The following is a 15,941-nucleotide window of genomic DNA, read 5'->3' as shown; positions in this document are numbered from 1 at the left end:
AAAATATGTCATGAGAGTCAAGATCTCAGGAAAAGTTCAGTTTGGTAAAGAGAGCATAGTGTCTTCTTTAATCATGTTAAAGTAAAAGCCAGGAAACACATTTTATCCTCATACAACAATCTGCTCACTCAGCATAGTGTGTTGATCTCTCATATGTAGCATAAAACCAGAGCAGACATACCAAGATGTACAATCACTCTATAACATAAAAAAAGAAGCACTATTTGAAATTATGAGACATTTTTGTTGGAGCTGCGTCTTTAAAATGATGTTCAAAATAGCAGGCATACAAAATAAAATTCACATAAAAAAAAAATACAAAAATAATTTATGCGTTTAAAAGAAATGTGAAATAATAAAAAGAAACATTATAAACATCCTTCAAGGCATTAAGGCATGGTCAGTTTGGTGCTATCACAAAGGCAACATTCAGGCTTCGGTGAATGGATTACTTTGGGTGAGACTGGAAGGCAGAGGAACCTAAAAGACACAAAACGTGGAAATAAATTATTTAAATCCATATTCACCCTTATGTATGACAATCATGTATACACACTGACCAAGTTACAGTAACAACAAAAACACTCCTAATGATGAAGTGTGATTAGCAGTGGCATTATAATTACCATAATTTTCATTAATCTTAATGCAAATTACATTTCAGTCTCACATAGTTTTTGAAAACTTTATTATAATTTCTCATTTGCAAGAGCCAGTGTTCTGTGTGCAAATTTATGTTTTAATAGATTTTTTTTTTAGTTTTTATAACTTTCTGAACATTTCAAAGTACTATAAACCATAACTGGACAGTAATTGGGTCTTTGTGACTGCAGGTGTCACAAATGATAAAGCAATAAATAAATGAATGATAAATCAACATTTTACAATTTTGCCTCCATCTTACATTACAAAAGGTCTTAGTCTAGTACTTTAACTGTGCAATTTACGTGATCTGAAAATATCTGAATATGGTGTGCGGAGAGGGTTGCTTACAAATCTAGATTTAGTTTTTATTTTGTCCCCATCTGGGCAGTGACTGGACGGTGAGAGAGAAAGAGGAACCCAGTCCACTTCCTACCGTTGCTCGTTTGAACACTACGTACCAGATTCAGGAAAACCAAAATAATCTGTCCTGAACTCACCTTGTCCGTTTCCCACCAGCCTCTGCTGGACTCTCTCCAGATGATGGATGTAGTCTGTGAGAGAGCGTTCTGGATCCTGGGATGTTCCAGCAGAGTGAGCAGAGGTCAGGCAGGAACTGGAGAGCGGCCTGAAGATGGAAAGCTCGGTGAGGATCGGATTTACAAATTTCACAAAAATTCGAAAAAGTGTGTTTTGAAGTATTCCAGACCTTCTTTGTAGTCTGAATGTCGATTTGCCGGGTGGAGCTAGAAATGAGAGAGCACCTCGTTGGCCGTCGCCTCTGTCTCCGTTCTGTGCCGAGTAAATATTTATTTTTGGCTGCTGCTGCCTTAAAACATCAGCTTTAGGTGCTGCGAAAGACACGACAATGACAAACTGAGTCACAGTGCTTTAAAAAGCATTCACATATCTAGAGGTTTTTCACAGTTTTGTTCAAGACCTGAAGCTGGAATTGAGGGCGAGATGGTTTCATAAAGTACTGAGTCAGCGGGGGCTTAATATAAATCAAACCATGCATTTTAGATTTGATTTAAAAACTTAAAATATGGATTAGTTTCCATTCACTTCACATATAAAATCTCAAAAATATATGCATTTAAGCTTTTAGTGTATCCAAATGTTACTTCTGCAATTTGTGCATGCTAACCTGTAAGATGTCCATTGATGGTTGCAGATAATGCAACCCTTCTCACTGCTCTTTGCCATTTCCTGGTCAGAAATCTCATCCTTCAAAACAGAACACAATTTGAAGTTAATCGTATCCATTCGCAGGGCTCAGAAAGATGGGAAGCTTTATTTACGCCTCACCTCGACACAGCTATCACAACTCGGACCACCGCCCTGAACCTCCAGATGGGCCTGCGCTTGTATGCGAGCGGAGACGTGGGCCGCACTCCCATCCGAGCAATGAGAGACAGAGTGGCCTGCTCACAGTCCTGGAATCCTCCCAGCAGCAGGATCAGGTATCGCTTCTGGTAAACCAGAGCTTTCCTGAAGCTCTCGGCGCGCAGGTAACGCTCGTAGTAACGCTGCAGCTTTAAAACCGAAAACAGAAAATGTTACTTTAAAAAAGAAGAGCTGAACTGGTTTTACTTGGGGTCGTTTTTGCAGAGCTAGGACAACATGTAGTCATTAGATTGTCCTTTACAGCGAGATTTAAAACTAAAAAGATTTTCAAAAGAACCCTGATACAAAATAGGGATGAAACATTTAGTGTGTCCAGATTTCAGGGCTGCATCTTTTGAAGGACCAGACCTACTTCGGGTTGGAAGTGGGCGACTGAAATTGGACGGTGAATCCTGCAGATTCATTCTGCTGCAAACCATATTTTAATGTACTTTTACCTAAAACTGTATTCTTGGCCCGCTTCATTCACCATTGCTGCAAAAATAAAAATGTCTCATTGAGCTGCACTGAATCTTGGGATGCGGTGGGCAGCTAAAGATGCACCAGACCCATCCATCAAACTGAATTTGGACAGCCTTCGTCGCATCACTGTGACGTTATTGTCATCCTATAAGGATGCAGCAACTGAATTTGGACCCAGCCTGTATGGTTCCTGTGCCTGTACTGACCCTGCCGTGGTAGACCGGATCACCGACGGGTTGATTCTCCGTTTCTGTGGTGACCTTGGCAAGTTCAGACTCTTTGCGCTGCAGCTGTTTCTCCAGGATGGCGAGTCTGCTCTTGAAGGTGGCGCTCTCCTGACTCACGGACGTCAAGCGCTCAGTCAAATCAGAGTTCTCCTTCAGCAATGTCTGCAGCAGATTGGATGATGATGTTGACACCCTCTACAGTCAGAAAAAAAAATAAGCATTTTGGGGTTTTTTTTTAATCAAATCTCCTGAACACAAAATCATATTCCAAGTTTCAAACTAAACATATTTAGTAATAAGGATTTTAATACCTGTTGGTGTTGCAGAGAGACGCCTGCTGGGGCCCCGTCCAGACGGGAGATGCTGATTGGACGCTGTGGGGAGAGTACTTTATGGTGCAGCAGTTCTTTCTGAGCTGCCATCTCTCTCTCCCGTTCCCTGCCTTCTCTCTCCAGGTCCGCCAGAGTCTGTTGCAGCTCCTGCATGTGTTGCTGGTCTTGCTGCCTCAGTAACTCCAACTCCAACTTTGGAAAGAAACATGATGTCATGTGCTTGTGCTTCTTTAAAACAAAAAATAAAACACTTCACATAATAGGATTACCTTTGCAAAAGTAGTATGTGTAGGAAATAGGGCTGCAAGTTATCAATGAGTTGGTGTAAAGTTGTTTGTTCTTATCAATAGACTAATGATTAATTGGTAAGCAGCCATTTTCTGTTTTCCTGTTATCCCCTCCGCTTTAATGTCATCACAACCTCCTCACCTTCGCAGCACATCAGTAATTTCACAGCTCGACTGAACGAGTCTACTGAGGTAAAACTTAAGGAAATTATCGAGTGTTTATACTTCACAACTAAACCACATAAAATGGCATCTTGCATGTCACACTGGACTCTGAATCATCTCTCTTTCCCATTCTGGGGTACCTCCTCCTCCTTTATTCTTGTATCAACTGGCTCTAACTAAGGATGAACAGGGACGCCATCTGCTGGATGGTGGCCAAACTACAACACTAAAAAAAGGTCTAAGTGGACGTTACTAGTTAATCGATTGGAACCAATTTTAAGCTAATAAATCATTAATCAGCAATCATAATTCAATTAAATGTTTGCATCCTCAATAAGAAAGAATTAAAGCTGATAATTTACCACTTTGTTATTAGTCCTGTCCTGAAGCATTTCTCTCTCCAGCCCCTCTTGCCTCTCTTTTCTTCTGTCCTTCTCCAGTTGGTCATCTCTCTCCTTTTCTTTCTCCTTCAGCAGATGAAACCTCTCCTTCAGCCCCGCTAGTTCGATGTCTTGGAGTCTGGACCGCTGTCGCTCCATCTCTAGAGCGCTGCTGAGCTCCCGGTTTTGCTCCTTCAAGGACTCCATCGCAGCTCTGTGCCTGGCAGCGGCTTCCTTCTCCCGCTGAAGTTCTTCCAGCCTTACTCTGTCCTCTTCCCATTTTCTCCTGCTGTCCAGCAGCTCGGCCCCGAGTTTGTCCGTCATAGCTGCCAGGTCCTCCCCCTGCTTTCGCTCCTGCTCCAGCTGGGAGCGCAGACTAGAGATGAACTTCTGATCCTCCTCATGTCTGCGACTCAGCTCGTTTATCTGTTTGGAGCAAAGCTGCCTCTCCTCTTCGAGCTTCCTGTGAGAATCCGCCAGCTTACAGTGAGACTCAGCGAGGCCGGAGTTGGCTTCCTTCAGGAGGCGTTCGGCTTGATCCTTTTCCTGCAGGAGGAGTTCCTGTTGATGGCTGAAACGTTTGTGTTCGTCTTCCAGCTCTTTCTGGGCATCCTGCAAACGCTTCTCCAACAGGCCGCTGCGGGACTGTTCGATTTGGAGCTCCTGCCTGAGGTTGCTGCAGGCCACTTTCTCCTGCTCCACCTGAGCCTTTAGAGACAGGACCTCGCACTTGAGCTTCTCAGAGGAAGCTTGAACAGCCTGGAAAGGAAAAATGATTAATATCAAAATTTAAGATACATTTTTAGGATTACTTGTGTTTCTGTTGGCTCTCGTCTAACCTCCATCCTTTCCTCTCTCTCTCGGTCTGTGCAGAGAACCAGAGCTCTCTCTTGTTCCAGCTCCTGCTGAAGCTCCTGGAATCTGGTCTGTTCGGTCCTCAAGGCCTCTTCAGCCTCCTCTGCAGCCAGCCTGACAAGCAAAAGTAAGAGCAATGAGTTCCGAGCTTTCACAATCTATTTTAAAACACCGGAACAAACGGTGAGTAACAGAAATGAAACTGATCACACATACCTGAGAGAAAGTATTTTGTTCTTGTGCTCTTGCAGAGAGCTGTGGGCACATTTCAGCTGCCTCTGGTTTTCCTCCAGCTCTGCCCTGATCTGGGATTCAACATGTCCATCAGACTGTAGGTGGCTTCTGTGCCAGCCATCATCAGTGTAATCAGTCTTAAGAGGAAAAAAGCAACAACTGTACTTTAACCCATATGTCAAAAAAAAAAATCACAAACGCATTTTTACACTAAATTCTAAACAAATGGCCCAACTGAGGCGTTATGTTAAATCATAGAAACTCACTTGTGTTTGTCTTTGTGCCATTCGACAGAGCAGCTCTCTAAGAGCGACCACAGTCTCCTGCAAGGCTCTCTTCTCCTGCTGCCAGTTCATTGGAGGGTTGGAGGGGGTCGAGTTATCCCTGCGGTCCAGCGGAGCCGAGTCGTCTCCAAAGCGATGCCGGGTCCGACTCGGTGAGGAGGACTTTATATCCGAAAGGTTGGCCTGAGATGAAGGAGCGCAGCGACGCTGGCTCAGTGTGAGAATCCTGCAGCTTTCCTGGTAAACCTTTTTCAACAGAGCCTGCGGAAAGACGCGAGAACTACGTGAAACCGAGGCTTGCAATCGGTTGCAGCTACTCCAGGGCAAAGCCCACCTGAAGCTCGGGTGACAACAAGTCATCGCTGTAGCTCATGCTTCCCGCCGCGCTGTCCGTGTTGGCTGTGGGGTTTATCCCTCTGCAGCGCAGATACTGGACAAACTGAGCGTCCAGTCTCTCCGTCTGCTCCAGCTCCACTCTCAGTCGAGCTCCCAGTTCTGAACTCACATCTGAATGACGGAAAGAGGAAAGAAAGTCTGTTGGGTTCCCCGATACTTTTTAAATCTCAAAATACTATTATTTTCATAGTTTTCCAACCCCTTTTGAGAGAGTATTAAAAAAAAATAAAAAATCAGGCTTTAAAGTTAACCTATAGAAAACCAGAGAGGATGAATAATAGACAACTGTATTCAAATGAAAATGGGAACAATACAGTTAGAGATTGGCATTTATTCTGTTAAATATCTTAAAATAAGAATTTGAATTTATCATCCTGTAGCGGGAATGATGAATTCATACAATTGCTTTATTCTTCTAATGTTACAACAAAGGTCCCATATGCGTTACGAGTCGTGTAGCTCTCTTTGAATATTATTCACATATTTATCATTTATATATTCACATATAGTAAGTGTACGTCCAAGTCTCAAATCTCAGGGCATTAATAACAAAATACTATGTAATAACGTAAATTAGTCTGTATTGTTAGTTTTAACATTTTCTTCAATGTTTCTCTCCCTCAGCTAGAAGCATTAATGTTATAAAGTAATCTGAGATAAAAAAAAATTAGCGCCATATGTTAGTAAGTCAAGTATTTTTTTCAGAAGACTCTCCACTTTGCACAGAAACCAGCTGCATAACAAAATATAACAATAAGATATTTGACTCATAGCTGTCAAATGCTGCCTTTCTGCTGGGGAACGGCGGGAACTTACTGCTCCCGTATCCATCACTGTTCCATTCTTGAGCCGAGAAGGAAGAAGTGGAGCCGAGTGGAGACGGAGGCGCCGTCAGGTCAAGCTCCTCCAACTCGTCAAGCTGGGAAAATAATTAAAAATAAATAAATTATATATATACATATATATATAATTTTTTTTCTTTTCACAGCATACTTTGTCAGGGTCCAGCGAATCAAGCACGGAGAAGTGGTCGGACGCGGTCAAAGAGCCCGGGGAGTGGGTGCTCCGGGTGGCTGGATCCGGGGTGACCGTCCCAGAGTGTGGAGGCTCCATCACAACCCCTGGAGAAACTGGAGCCTGGGGAAGATCCTGACCTGTACAGTTCAGACGACTGAGCTCAGACAGACGGGAATCGAGGACGGAGACGTGGAAGCGCTCCCTGGTTTGGTCCTCGGAGCATTCGAGTTTTCTCAGGACCTCCGGGGAGCTCAGAGAGGCTTCGTCACGAGAGACCGCAAGAACATCCTCGAAAGCTCTGTGAGAAACGTCTGAGAGAAACGCAAAAGTTTTAGTCGGTTTGATATAATGAGAAGGTACCTCTTGAATATTAATATTCAACTGCTACGTGTACCCTTGATGTGGTAGTTCTGACGGCGAGGATCTGTCTCCTGTTGTTGACACAGTCGACGGAGCTGCTCCAGCTCTCTGCGCTGATAGGCTAGTTCCTCTTCCTGCACGCCCACGTCCTGCTGAAGACGTTCGAGCTCTGCCTTCATTCGCTGGTTTTCGGCTTCCAGGTCAACAAGATGTCGCCGTTTGACCTGAAGGACAGAAGTCACTTCCATCAAAAAGAAATCAAAGACACCTAAAGATCATAACAGATATAGTTTTTAAGCTTTCATATTCCCCACCTCTCCGTTCTCATGAGGTTTTCCGGTCCTTTCCGAGACGATTTTCAGTCCTTGTTTCACTGCCGCCAGTTCAGTCTTAAGAGCTTCATTTTCAGCCTTCAGCTTGGCGCACTCGGACTTCCTCTGTCTCAAGGAAGCCTCCGCTTTGGCCAGGGTAACATCAGCATTGGTCTGGTGGAAAGGTAAAGGTAAACAGAACTGAGCTTTAAAAAAAAAAAAAAAAAAAAAAATCACATACTTTGCTTTTTATTCGACTAAAACAGACAATTTCACAAGCGTCACACAAGTGGAGTTAATCGTCTTGTGACGTATATTAATGCCAGGCTCCGCTTTGAAAGCAGCGGAATATTTGTACCAGAAAGGCTGCAATTGCCTAAAATTAGCCACACACACACAACTACAAACAGAGCTGGGCAGACTAACAATGCAACAAACCAAACCTACAAAACGCCGCCTTACAAGAGAAAACATTGCACCTTACCACATCCTGTTCAGACAGAGCGACTAAAAAAACTCCAAACTCAGACTGCAAGTGTTAAAACTAAGAGCTAGCTTAGATTTTCCTCGTTCTTCCTCATTTTAAAGAGACACTTCCTCTCGTTTCTGCAGTCAGTGTTGCACCACGTCACAACAGCGACGCCCCCTTAACTACAACCAGATGTGGTCGTGCCTGCAGCAGCTTTAACAGCTGTACGTGCGGCAGAAAAGCGACACGATGTTGCTCGCTTTGAACAATGCCAGGCTTGAAGCTCTATTTAGGTTAACATTAATACCTTTCTTAAAGGTCAAGTTAATAAAAGAGCTAAAAAAAAACAAACAAAAAAAAACACAAAAAAAGTAATTTACAATCCTACCATGTCTTAATCAAAAGTCAGATATAAATTAATCATAACTGAAAGGGTGTAAAAAAAAAAGTAAAACCATGGCTTTCCACCTGCTAAATAAAGCTAAAATCAGAATAATTTTTTTCTAAAGGTAAACAGCTGTTGCTAGGTTACAGTGTTGCTTCCTCTCCACTCATTTACATTAGGGCAGGCTGTTGTAACATAAAATCGGCTTCACTACACTTTCTCTTCAGACTTCTGAATTTAGTTTATGACTAGACTTATTAATACACATACTGTCAGTACTGTTGGGATTGGTGTATCTGTTTACATACAGGATTAAAGTACATTTTAATGCTAGATGCTAATGTTTTGCTCCAGTGGCTTTAAAAAAAATCTCATACCAAACTCTGGCTTGATCTTATTAGGATGTTTTGGGGATTTTCTGATATTTTTTGTCAATTTCTGAAATGCTTAATTGGATTATTTTCCAATATTTCTTCCTCTGCACTTCAGAATCACGCAGCAAATCTGGAATTTTTTTATGAATCTTTTTTGTATTTTGCCAATAAAGACTAGTGATGATTTTGACTATATTGTCCTTGAATAAAATCTCAGCCTTTATAAACTAACTAATGCAACCATAAACCTTATGAAAATGTTTTTACAACCTCTGTATTTTTTTTTTATTTAAACTTTAAAAGCCTTCAACAAAAAATAGATAAATAAAATAAACACCAATACAGGTTGAACACTAGAGGGTGCTAAAACGAGAATCAGTTTTTATAAATGGATTTAGAGATCAATGAAAAACGTTAATGTGTAGTCTTTATTTCTGCTAGGCAGGTAAAGGGTAAACCTCCAAGCCCAAAATCATCAACTTCTAGATCTGTACAGAATATTTAATATTGACTCAAAAAGGTTATTTATTTGACACTCACCAGAAACTCCTTTTGAGCCTCTTCTTGACTGGCTTCTTGGTCCCTCAGCTTAGCCGCCAGCTCCTGAATCAGGGCATTCATTGAACCAACTTCTTTTCGGAGGGTTTGGATTTCCTCCTGGAGCTGACACTCCCTCCTCCTCAGCGCTTCACGTTCTGCTGAAAGTTCTCCCTTCACCGTCTCCAGAGTTTTAATCCTCTCTCTTCCTTCTGCCACCGCTTTCTCCATCTCCAAGTTTTCCGCTCTTACTTCCTGCACCTGCCTCTCGTAGGTGAGGCTGGCCTCTCTGAGGACCTCCATTTCCAGCTTCATCTCATCAGAGTGTGTTTTTAAAGCTTCGATCTCTCTCAGCCTCTCTTGTTCGCTGCTTTGCAAATGCAGGACAACGGCGTTCAGGCGATCTTTCTCTTCACGCGTCGCAGTTGCCTCTTCGGCTTCAGCTTTTAAACCATCCCTCTCCTCCTCTGACAGTTTTCTCTTTTCTTTCTCTTCCTCCAGCTCTGTCTCCTTCAGCCTGAGGAGACCCTGGACTTCATCGAACTTTTCCCTCTCGACTCCGAGTCTCCTCCCAAACTCTTCCCCTTGTGTCCGGTACTCCTCCTCCTGCGTGAGCAGCAGGCGCTCGAGTCCTTCCTTCTCTGCCACGGCAGTCTCGAACTGACTCTGCAGGGCTTTGAGCCGAGAGCGAAGAGACGAGGAGGCGGCAGAATGCGTGAGGCTGATCTCGTGCTTCAGGCTGTTCGGACCTCCCCTCCTCTCCTGGAGGGTCTCCATGTGCGGCTCCGGGCTGGGCGAGGGAGAGGGATTGATGCTGTCGCCGTCCTGGGAGTCGCTGACTTCGTGCAGGTTGGGACCCAGGGTGGCGAGCTCCGCCTGCAGCGTGCTGATGACCTCGTGAAGCCGCTCCTCTTCTTCCTGCTTCTCCTGACGCACTCGCGTGATTTCAGACTGAAGATGTTCCACCTGAGAGCGCAGATCCTCCAGCTCAACCTCCAGGACCTTTAAGGGGGGGAAAAATAAGCAAACATTTCCTAATCAGGGTTTGTCCCTCTTTCCCCCCCCTACATTGTACATTGATTACTGTTATTAATAACGTGATATTATCATGACTCAGTAAAATATGCATTCTTTGAAAATCTACCGTTTCTGAAATTCAAGAATTCGTAATCCAAAAAAAAACCCCCTTCTGTCTGTCCATGGTCGGTCTGCCGTGTGTGGACAACATTAAATATAACAATTTAATGTTTTGAAATTAAAACAGTAATTTAAAAATCCACGGATATTAATAACTAAAATATAAAGTGTCTTATACTTTACAAGTTACAAACAAATGTCCAAAATTGTTCTTGCTAAGTTTTCTGGCATTTAGCTAATTTTGGTTAATTTTAATCAACCAAAAACAAGGCAAGTTTGGCCTGATTTAATTTCAGACGGTGAGAAAAAATGTGTCTGTGACTTTTCATTAGGTGGGTGAAAATATCTGGATTCAACTGTAAATGTTTTCCAAAATGTAGGCTTTGAATCAAGCGTTAGATTGCACTTTATTACAAAACTACGCAGGTTGAATATCAAGAACTTCATTCAGAAATCAATAACTTTCCAAACCTTGAAGACACCCAACTGAAATTCAAGCATTCGTACAACCCTGCCGAATGTTTAAATTTAATGCACCCAAACAGCTTTTGGAGAAACTTGTCAGAAAGCTTACTCCGACTCGATCGTCCCTTGCACTCTCAAGCTCTTGTTCGAGTTTTTGGATCTCGCAGTTCAGGTGATCGATCTCCTGATTTTTCTCCTGAAGAAGCGCGGCGGGGAGCGTCTCTTCCTCGTTTTCTTCCACCTGAACTTGTCCCTTTTCTTCATTTACTTCAGTGAGGGCAGACATCGTCTCCTGGCAAACACAGCGGTTTTGCTTACACTTCCAATACGAGTTGCCAAGGTGGAAAAGATGAAAGTTTTTCATTTTATGATGCATGTCGAGCATCCAACACAGTTTGAAAAATTCCAATTAAAAAGAAGAAAATAATTTGACATGACAACAAGACAGTTCTCACCTTGAGGGTAGAAATTTCCTTTTGAAGCTCTTCAACTTGAGCCGCATGCTTATTCGTCAGTAGTTCAAGCTGAGCTGTGAGGTGTTTCAGTTCGACCTCTTTTTGGTGCAAGTCTCTTTGCACGTTTTCCAACTGGCCAAGCAAGACCTCGACCTACGAGACACAATGACGATGGATAAAAAAATATATATATATATACATTTCAGAGGATATTCCGTCATTCCTATTTTAACCAAAAGGTGGCACTGCAGTCAAACGAACAAATCTGGTGACTAAATGATTGACAAAACGGTTTTACACAGAGCCTGACGGACCTCTTGCTCTTTACAGTGTAGGTTTTGCTGGGCAGCATCCACGGCATCCCTAAGCTCCTGGGTGGGGTCACGGGTGTTGTCATGGTAACAGTGCCTCGTCTCATCCAGTTTGGACTGTAAAGCTGATATTTGGAGCCTGCTGGACAGCTGCTGCTGCTCCAGAGCAAGCTTATCCTTATCGGAAAAAAAAGAGGGAATCATTGAAAAACATGTTTGCTGACATACGGAACGACTTAACCATTCAAAACCCTGAAACTCATTAATTGAGGGTTTTGATTTTCATGTAACAAAGTATATTAGGATTTTATATGACAGAGTCAATCTGAAGTGTGTGGAGTGCACTTGTAATTACCCCTCATCACTGAATAAAATCTAGTGCAGTCCGAGTCATTTTAAATACATATATATTTAAATTAAAAAGTCCTACTTGCATTATGTCAGAATTCATGAATAGCACATGCCAAATTTGTGCAAGAAGTTGCTCTGGTCTGATTAGACAAAAATTGCACCTTTTTTTTTGTGCCCTTTTTGGAGAGAAAAAAAAAAGTTTCCAAAAAGGGAAACTTGTAAAACATCCTCATTGTGAAACACGGTGGTGGCAGCATCATGTTGTGCATATGCTTTTTATCCGCAGGGACAGGGAAAGTGCTCAGTTCATGGGTTCAGATGTAAAAAGACTTGCAGAAAAAGGTTTTTCTCAAATTATTCAGTCTGGGAGGCTAAGCACAAACATGTTCTTTTGTGCACACAAAACCTTAGCAAAACACATCAACGTTTGTGGTTTTAAGGTGGCAAACCAATAAAAAAAAAAAAAACCCTCACAGCATGTAAATACTTGCACAACACTGGAACTGATCTGGGAGTGTGTTAGCAGCTCTTACTTGTGTGAGCTCCTGTTCCCTTTGCTTTGCTTTGTGCAGCTCTTGCTCCAGTTCGTTGACGGTTCGGACGCTTTCTGCGCTGTTGAGCAGCGCTTGTTCCAGCTCTCGGATCCGTCCTGCTAGCTTGTCTATCTCCTCGTTGCGTTCTGCCAGATCGCGCTGCGCTTGCTGATTGGCCTCAAGTAATGAGGCATGGTCGTCCGTTTTATCGTTGACCATAGATTGAAGGCTCTCCACCTGCAGTGATAACAGGAACAGTTTTTTTTTTCTTCCCAACTCAAATATGGAGTTTTCTGTAGAGAAGTTAGAATTAAAAAAGGGAAAACTACAAGGTTTGCAATAAAAGTGATAAAAGCCATTCCAGATTTGCAGCCAATCAAGAGATTTAAGGTAAACCATCCCCAAGAGGTCGGAAATATTCTATTTGCTATTGAATGATGGTAAAGAATACTGGACTCATGACAAACGCAGTTAAAGAGACTACAGATGATTACAGAGAAACAGGGAAAGTTATGCACAAGTGTCAGAGGAGCAATGAAAAATGACACGACAGATTCCATACCTGCAGCAGCAAGTCTTCAAACTACAGCAATCCATTCAGCACAGGGATAAGCACATAGCAACAGTCAGGCTCATTGGCAATCAAATTACAGCATCAATAATTCAATTAACTGATTTGTGTCCCTGCTGGGAAAATTATAAAAAAATTATACGTGGGAAGCACAAACTGACAACGTAAAAACAAGTTTACGCTTCAGTGTAGGATTTCCGTTTTATGCATTTATGCTGGGAAACACTGACGATTTTGTAAGCTCATCTCTGTTAGTTACACAACAATTCAAACACACAGCAATGGGTTAAAATAACCTTGATTCAAGAGCATTTAGAGCAGATTTACAATTACTGAGCTACATCGTGTTTGGTTCAGTTCACCATGTTGCCCATTTTTATCTCCGTTTCCTGCACGTCTCACTTTTTTTTTTTTTTTTAATCCCTACTTGACCACTGCATATCACTGCATTCTCTCTTGATATTCATATTCATAAAAAGGCTCACATCTAATCTCTACAGTTTTATTAGAATCTAACAAAACAAGAAACTACTGACACCCCAAAGAATAGATGTATGTAGGCGTTCACACTCTGAAGTGGGTTAATGCCTACAAATATGATCAGTGACTTAATTGTTTAGCATTAAAATCCAAAGAAATGTGAAGACTTTTCTTCCAACTGGTGCCCATTAATATTGAACTGGATATTCCCCATTGTTATTACTGACATTATTTAACATGAACTTATTGCCTCCCATCACCCCATTTTCACTGATTGTGGCTCTGATCGCACTTTGCGTCATTCAACATTTAATGATCCCACCAATCTACTTCCTTATTTATTGGGAGTCACACATTCACTTTTTCAAACTGATGATTTCGGAAACGTGGAGAAGAAAATTAAGAGTAAAAGTTTGGTAAACCAGAGGTAACGGCTCTCACCTTGTGTGCCTTGTTGTCTCCGTTTCCTGTGTGTCTGAGCTGGGCTTCCAGCCTGCGGATCTCCTGCTGGAACTCGTCTCGCTCATGTTCCCGCTCCACGGCCTGCTCCTGCACACAGCAAAACAAACCGTGTGAGAGACGATCCGAGATGCGAAAATGCGACACTCAAACTCAAGAACGAGCCAAAGAAATATGTTACTTCACATTAAAGGGTCTGCTTCATTACAGTTTATAAGCTCACCTCTATAAACTGCCGATCGTGTTTCAGCTGTTTCTCGAGCGCTTGGACACGCTGACTGAGGTCTTCAGAGTGATTCTTGTGCTGCAGCTCTTTCTCCAGGAGTTTAGTTTCCTGATCTTCGAGCTCTCTCTCCAGGTTCCTGAGGCGCAGCGAGAGAGACTTGTGGTCCTTTTCCGCCTGCCTCTGCAGGTCCAGCCTGTCCTGGGTCAGACGCTCCGCCTCTGCCAGCAAAGCTTGGAGAGAACGAAAAGGGGAAGGGTGAAGGTCGCAAATCTCTTCAAACGCAGCTCAGAAAACGAAACAATACAGCTTTAATACACACAGTTACACATACTGAGCTAAAAGAAGAAGGAAACAGCAAATGGCACCGCAACCTTACACTGCAAAGTAACCCCCCCCCCCCCCCCCCACTCAAACACACACAGTCACACTCCACTCTGACCCACAAACCTGCACCAGGATCTAAATTGAGCCAATGGCCAATGGAGAGATGGCACATCTGAGCACAGATATTATACAAGTGCATGGTCAAGGCTGATTCAAAGAGGCGATACAGTTTGCTACAGAAATATTATTTCATGACATTTTAAATTTTAATTTATTCCATCGTGATTTTGAATGGATTCTGCTCACCTTTCTCTCTCTCCCCAAGTCCAGCAGAGAGATGCTCCTTCTGGCGCAGGACAATGGTGTGCTCCTCCGTGAGCTCCTGATACTTTCCTCTGAAGGCGTCCAGCTCCGCGGTGAGACTCTGCATCTTATGCAGCTTCACCTTCAGGCCCTCCAGCTCCCCGACAAGCTTTTCTTCTTGAGCCTCCTTCTGCTGCAGGGACTCCTCTAAGGCAGCTTTTTCAGCCACGTAGCCGTCCAAAAGCCCTGAAAACAACAACAACAACCAGTATTTCAAAAAATAAAGGAATTACCAAAGAAATGCTCTCAGAAAAACTCAATTAGCAAAACGTAGCTGACCCTCTGCCTTGTGGAGCTCCAGCTGGAGGCGAGTCTTCATCTTGGCTTCCTCATCAAGCTGCTTCATCAGGAGCTGGTGCTGTTGACGGAGCTGGGTGGCATCATCTCTGCCCTGGGTGAACTTCTCCTCAAGGGTAAGATGAACATGGCAAGTCTGCTCCAACTGCAGCAAAAAAAGACAAATCCAGAGACACGTGATCAAATGCTGTCCTACTGTCAAAACGGACCAATAAAAAGTATTCTGCAGGTTTCACCAGCTCAAATTTAAGAATTTAAGACTTGTATCACAAAAAAAGGCACAAAAGAAAAATTCCATATTTTACATACAATAGTGCCAAGGGATTGTAGCATCTAACTGTTTGGCAACAGAAGTGAGTTAGTGGCGAAGATGGATGTCGTCCAGCCAACTGGTAATAATTTACACTTACCAATGACAGACGTTAAAAAAAGGTAACTAGTAAGGTTATTAGAAGCTAGTTAGCGGTAGCCTCATCCAATTTGAGTCAGTAGAATGAAGATGTCTGCATGCAATCAAAACTTTTACCTGGCAAAAAACAACACTACAGAGAAAATGCCAGAATAAATAGTCCTGCCATGATAATGTTTAAAACCTGTGGTTATTGTATGTAAGATCAAATTACATTTTTTAAATGAATTTAAAGTATTTTTCTTTTAAAGGATATCCACCCTTTATATATAGTTTCTCTAATTAAATGTACTCTCCCCCACCCCACCTAATTTTCCAAATGGATTATTGTACTGCAACAAGATACAAATTAATTTCAAGGCTCCTTGCCAGAGGTGGGGACTCGAGTCACATGACTTGGACTCGAGTCAGACTCGAGTTGTTAAAATCACGACTT

At 42.6% G+C, this 15,941-nt stretch overlaps 1 protein-coding gene across 3 annotated transcripts in view; it reads right to left on the bottom strand.

The window, feature by feature from the left end:
• Positions 1-35: 35 nt before the first annotated feature.
• pcnt (pericentrin) overlaps positions 36-15,941 on the bottom strand; it is a 46,117-nt gene continuing 30,211 nt past the window's right edge. For 2 of the 3 annotated variants that reach the window (XM_015048868.1, XM_015048870.1), the window contains 26 exons: positions 15,079-15,241; positions 14,743-14,985; positions 14,110-14,342; positions 13,869-13,976; positions 12,939-12,959; positions 12,377-12,613; positions 11,496-11,669; positions 11,182-11,334; positions 10,836-11,018; positions 9,128-10,126; positions 7,363-7,533; positions 7,083-7,272; positions 6,665-6,999; positions 6,488-6,590; positions 5,610-5,782; positions 5,258-5,536; positions 4,974-5,128; positions 4,742-4,871; positions 3,885-4,661; positions 3,050-3,262; positions 2,718-2,933; positions 1,951-2,177; positions 1,790-1,869; positions 1,352-1,493; positions 1,143-1,270; positions 36-480 (listed from right to left, as the gene is read on the bottom strand). In XM_015048868.1, coding sequence (XP_014904354.1) covers positions 449-480; positions 1,143-1,270; positions 1,352-1,493; positions 1,790-1,869; positions 1,951-2,177; positions 2,718-2,933; positions 3,050-3,262; positions 3,885-4,661; positions 4,742-4,871; positions 4,974-5,128; positions 5,258-5,536; positions 5,610-5,782; positions 6,488-6,590; positions 6,665-6,999; positions 7,083-7,272; positions 7,363-7,533; positions 9,128-10,126; positions 10,836-11,018; positions 11,182-11,334; positions 11,496-11,669; positions 12,377-12,613; positions 12,939-12,959; positions 13,869-13,976; positions 14,110-14,342; positions 14,743-14,985; positions 15,079-15,241 — 5,865 coding nt within the window. In that variant the 3' untranslated portion in view covers positions 36-448. The remainder of the gene's footprint in view (positions 481-1,142; positions 1,271-1,351; positions 1,494-1,789; positions 1,870-1,950; positions 2,178-2,717; positions 2,934-3,049; positions 3,263-3,884; positions 4,662-4,741; positions 4,872-4,973; positions 5,129-5,257; positions 5,537-5,609; positions 5,783-6,487; positions 6,591-6,664; positions 7,000-7,082; positions 7,273-7,362; positions 7,534-9,127; positions 10,127-10,835; positions 11,019-11,181; positions 11,335-11,495; positions 11,670-12,376; positions 12,614-12,938; positions 12,960-13,868; positions 13,977-14,109; positions 14,343-14,742; positions 14,986-15,078; positions 15,242-15,941) is intronic. The other variant, XM_015048869.1, reaches the window with a different exon arrangement.

The sequence above is a fragment of the Poecilia latipinna genome, unplaced genomic scaffold (assembly GCF_001443285.1).
Source record: "Poecilia latipinna isolate Pla-1442-1.1 unplaced genomic scaffold, P_latipinna-1.0 Scaffold908, whole genome shotgun sequence".
NCBI classification, from domain to species: domain Eukaryota; kingdom Metazoa; phylum Chordata; class Actinopteri; order Cyprinodontiformes; family Poeciliidae; genus Poecilia; species Poecilia latipinna.
Note: the sequence above shows the minus strand (reverse complement) of the source record. Positions and strands in the feature narration are given on the sequence as shown.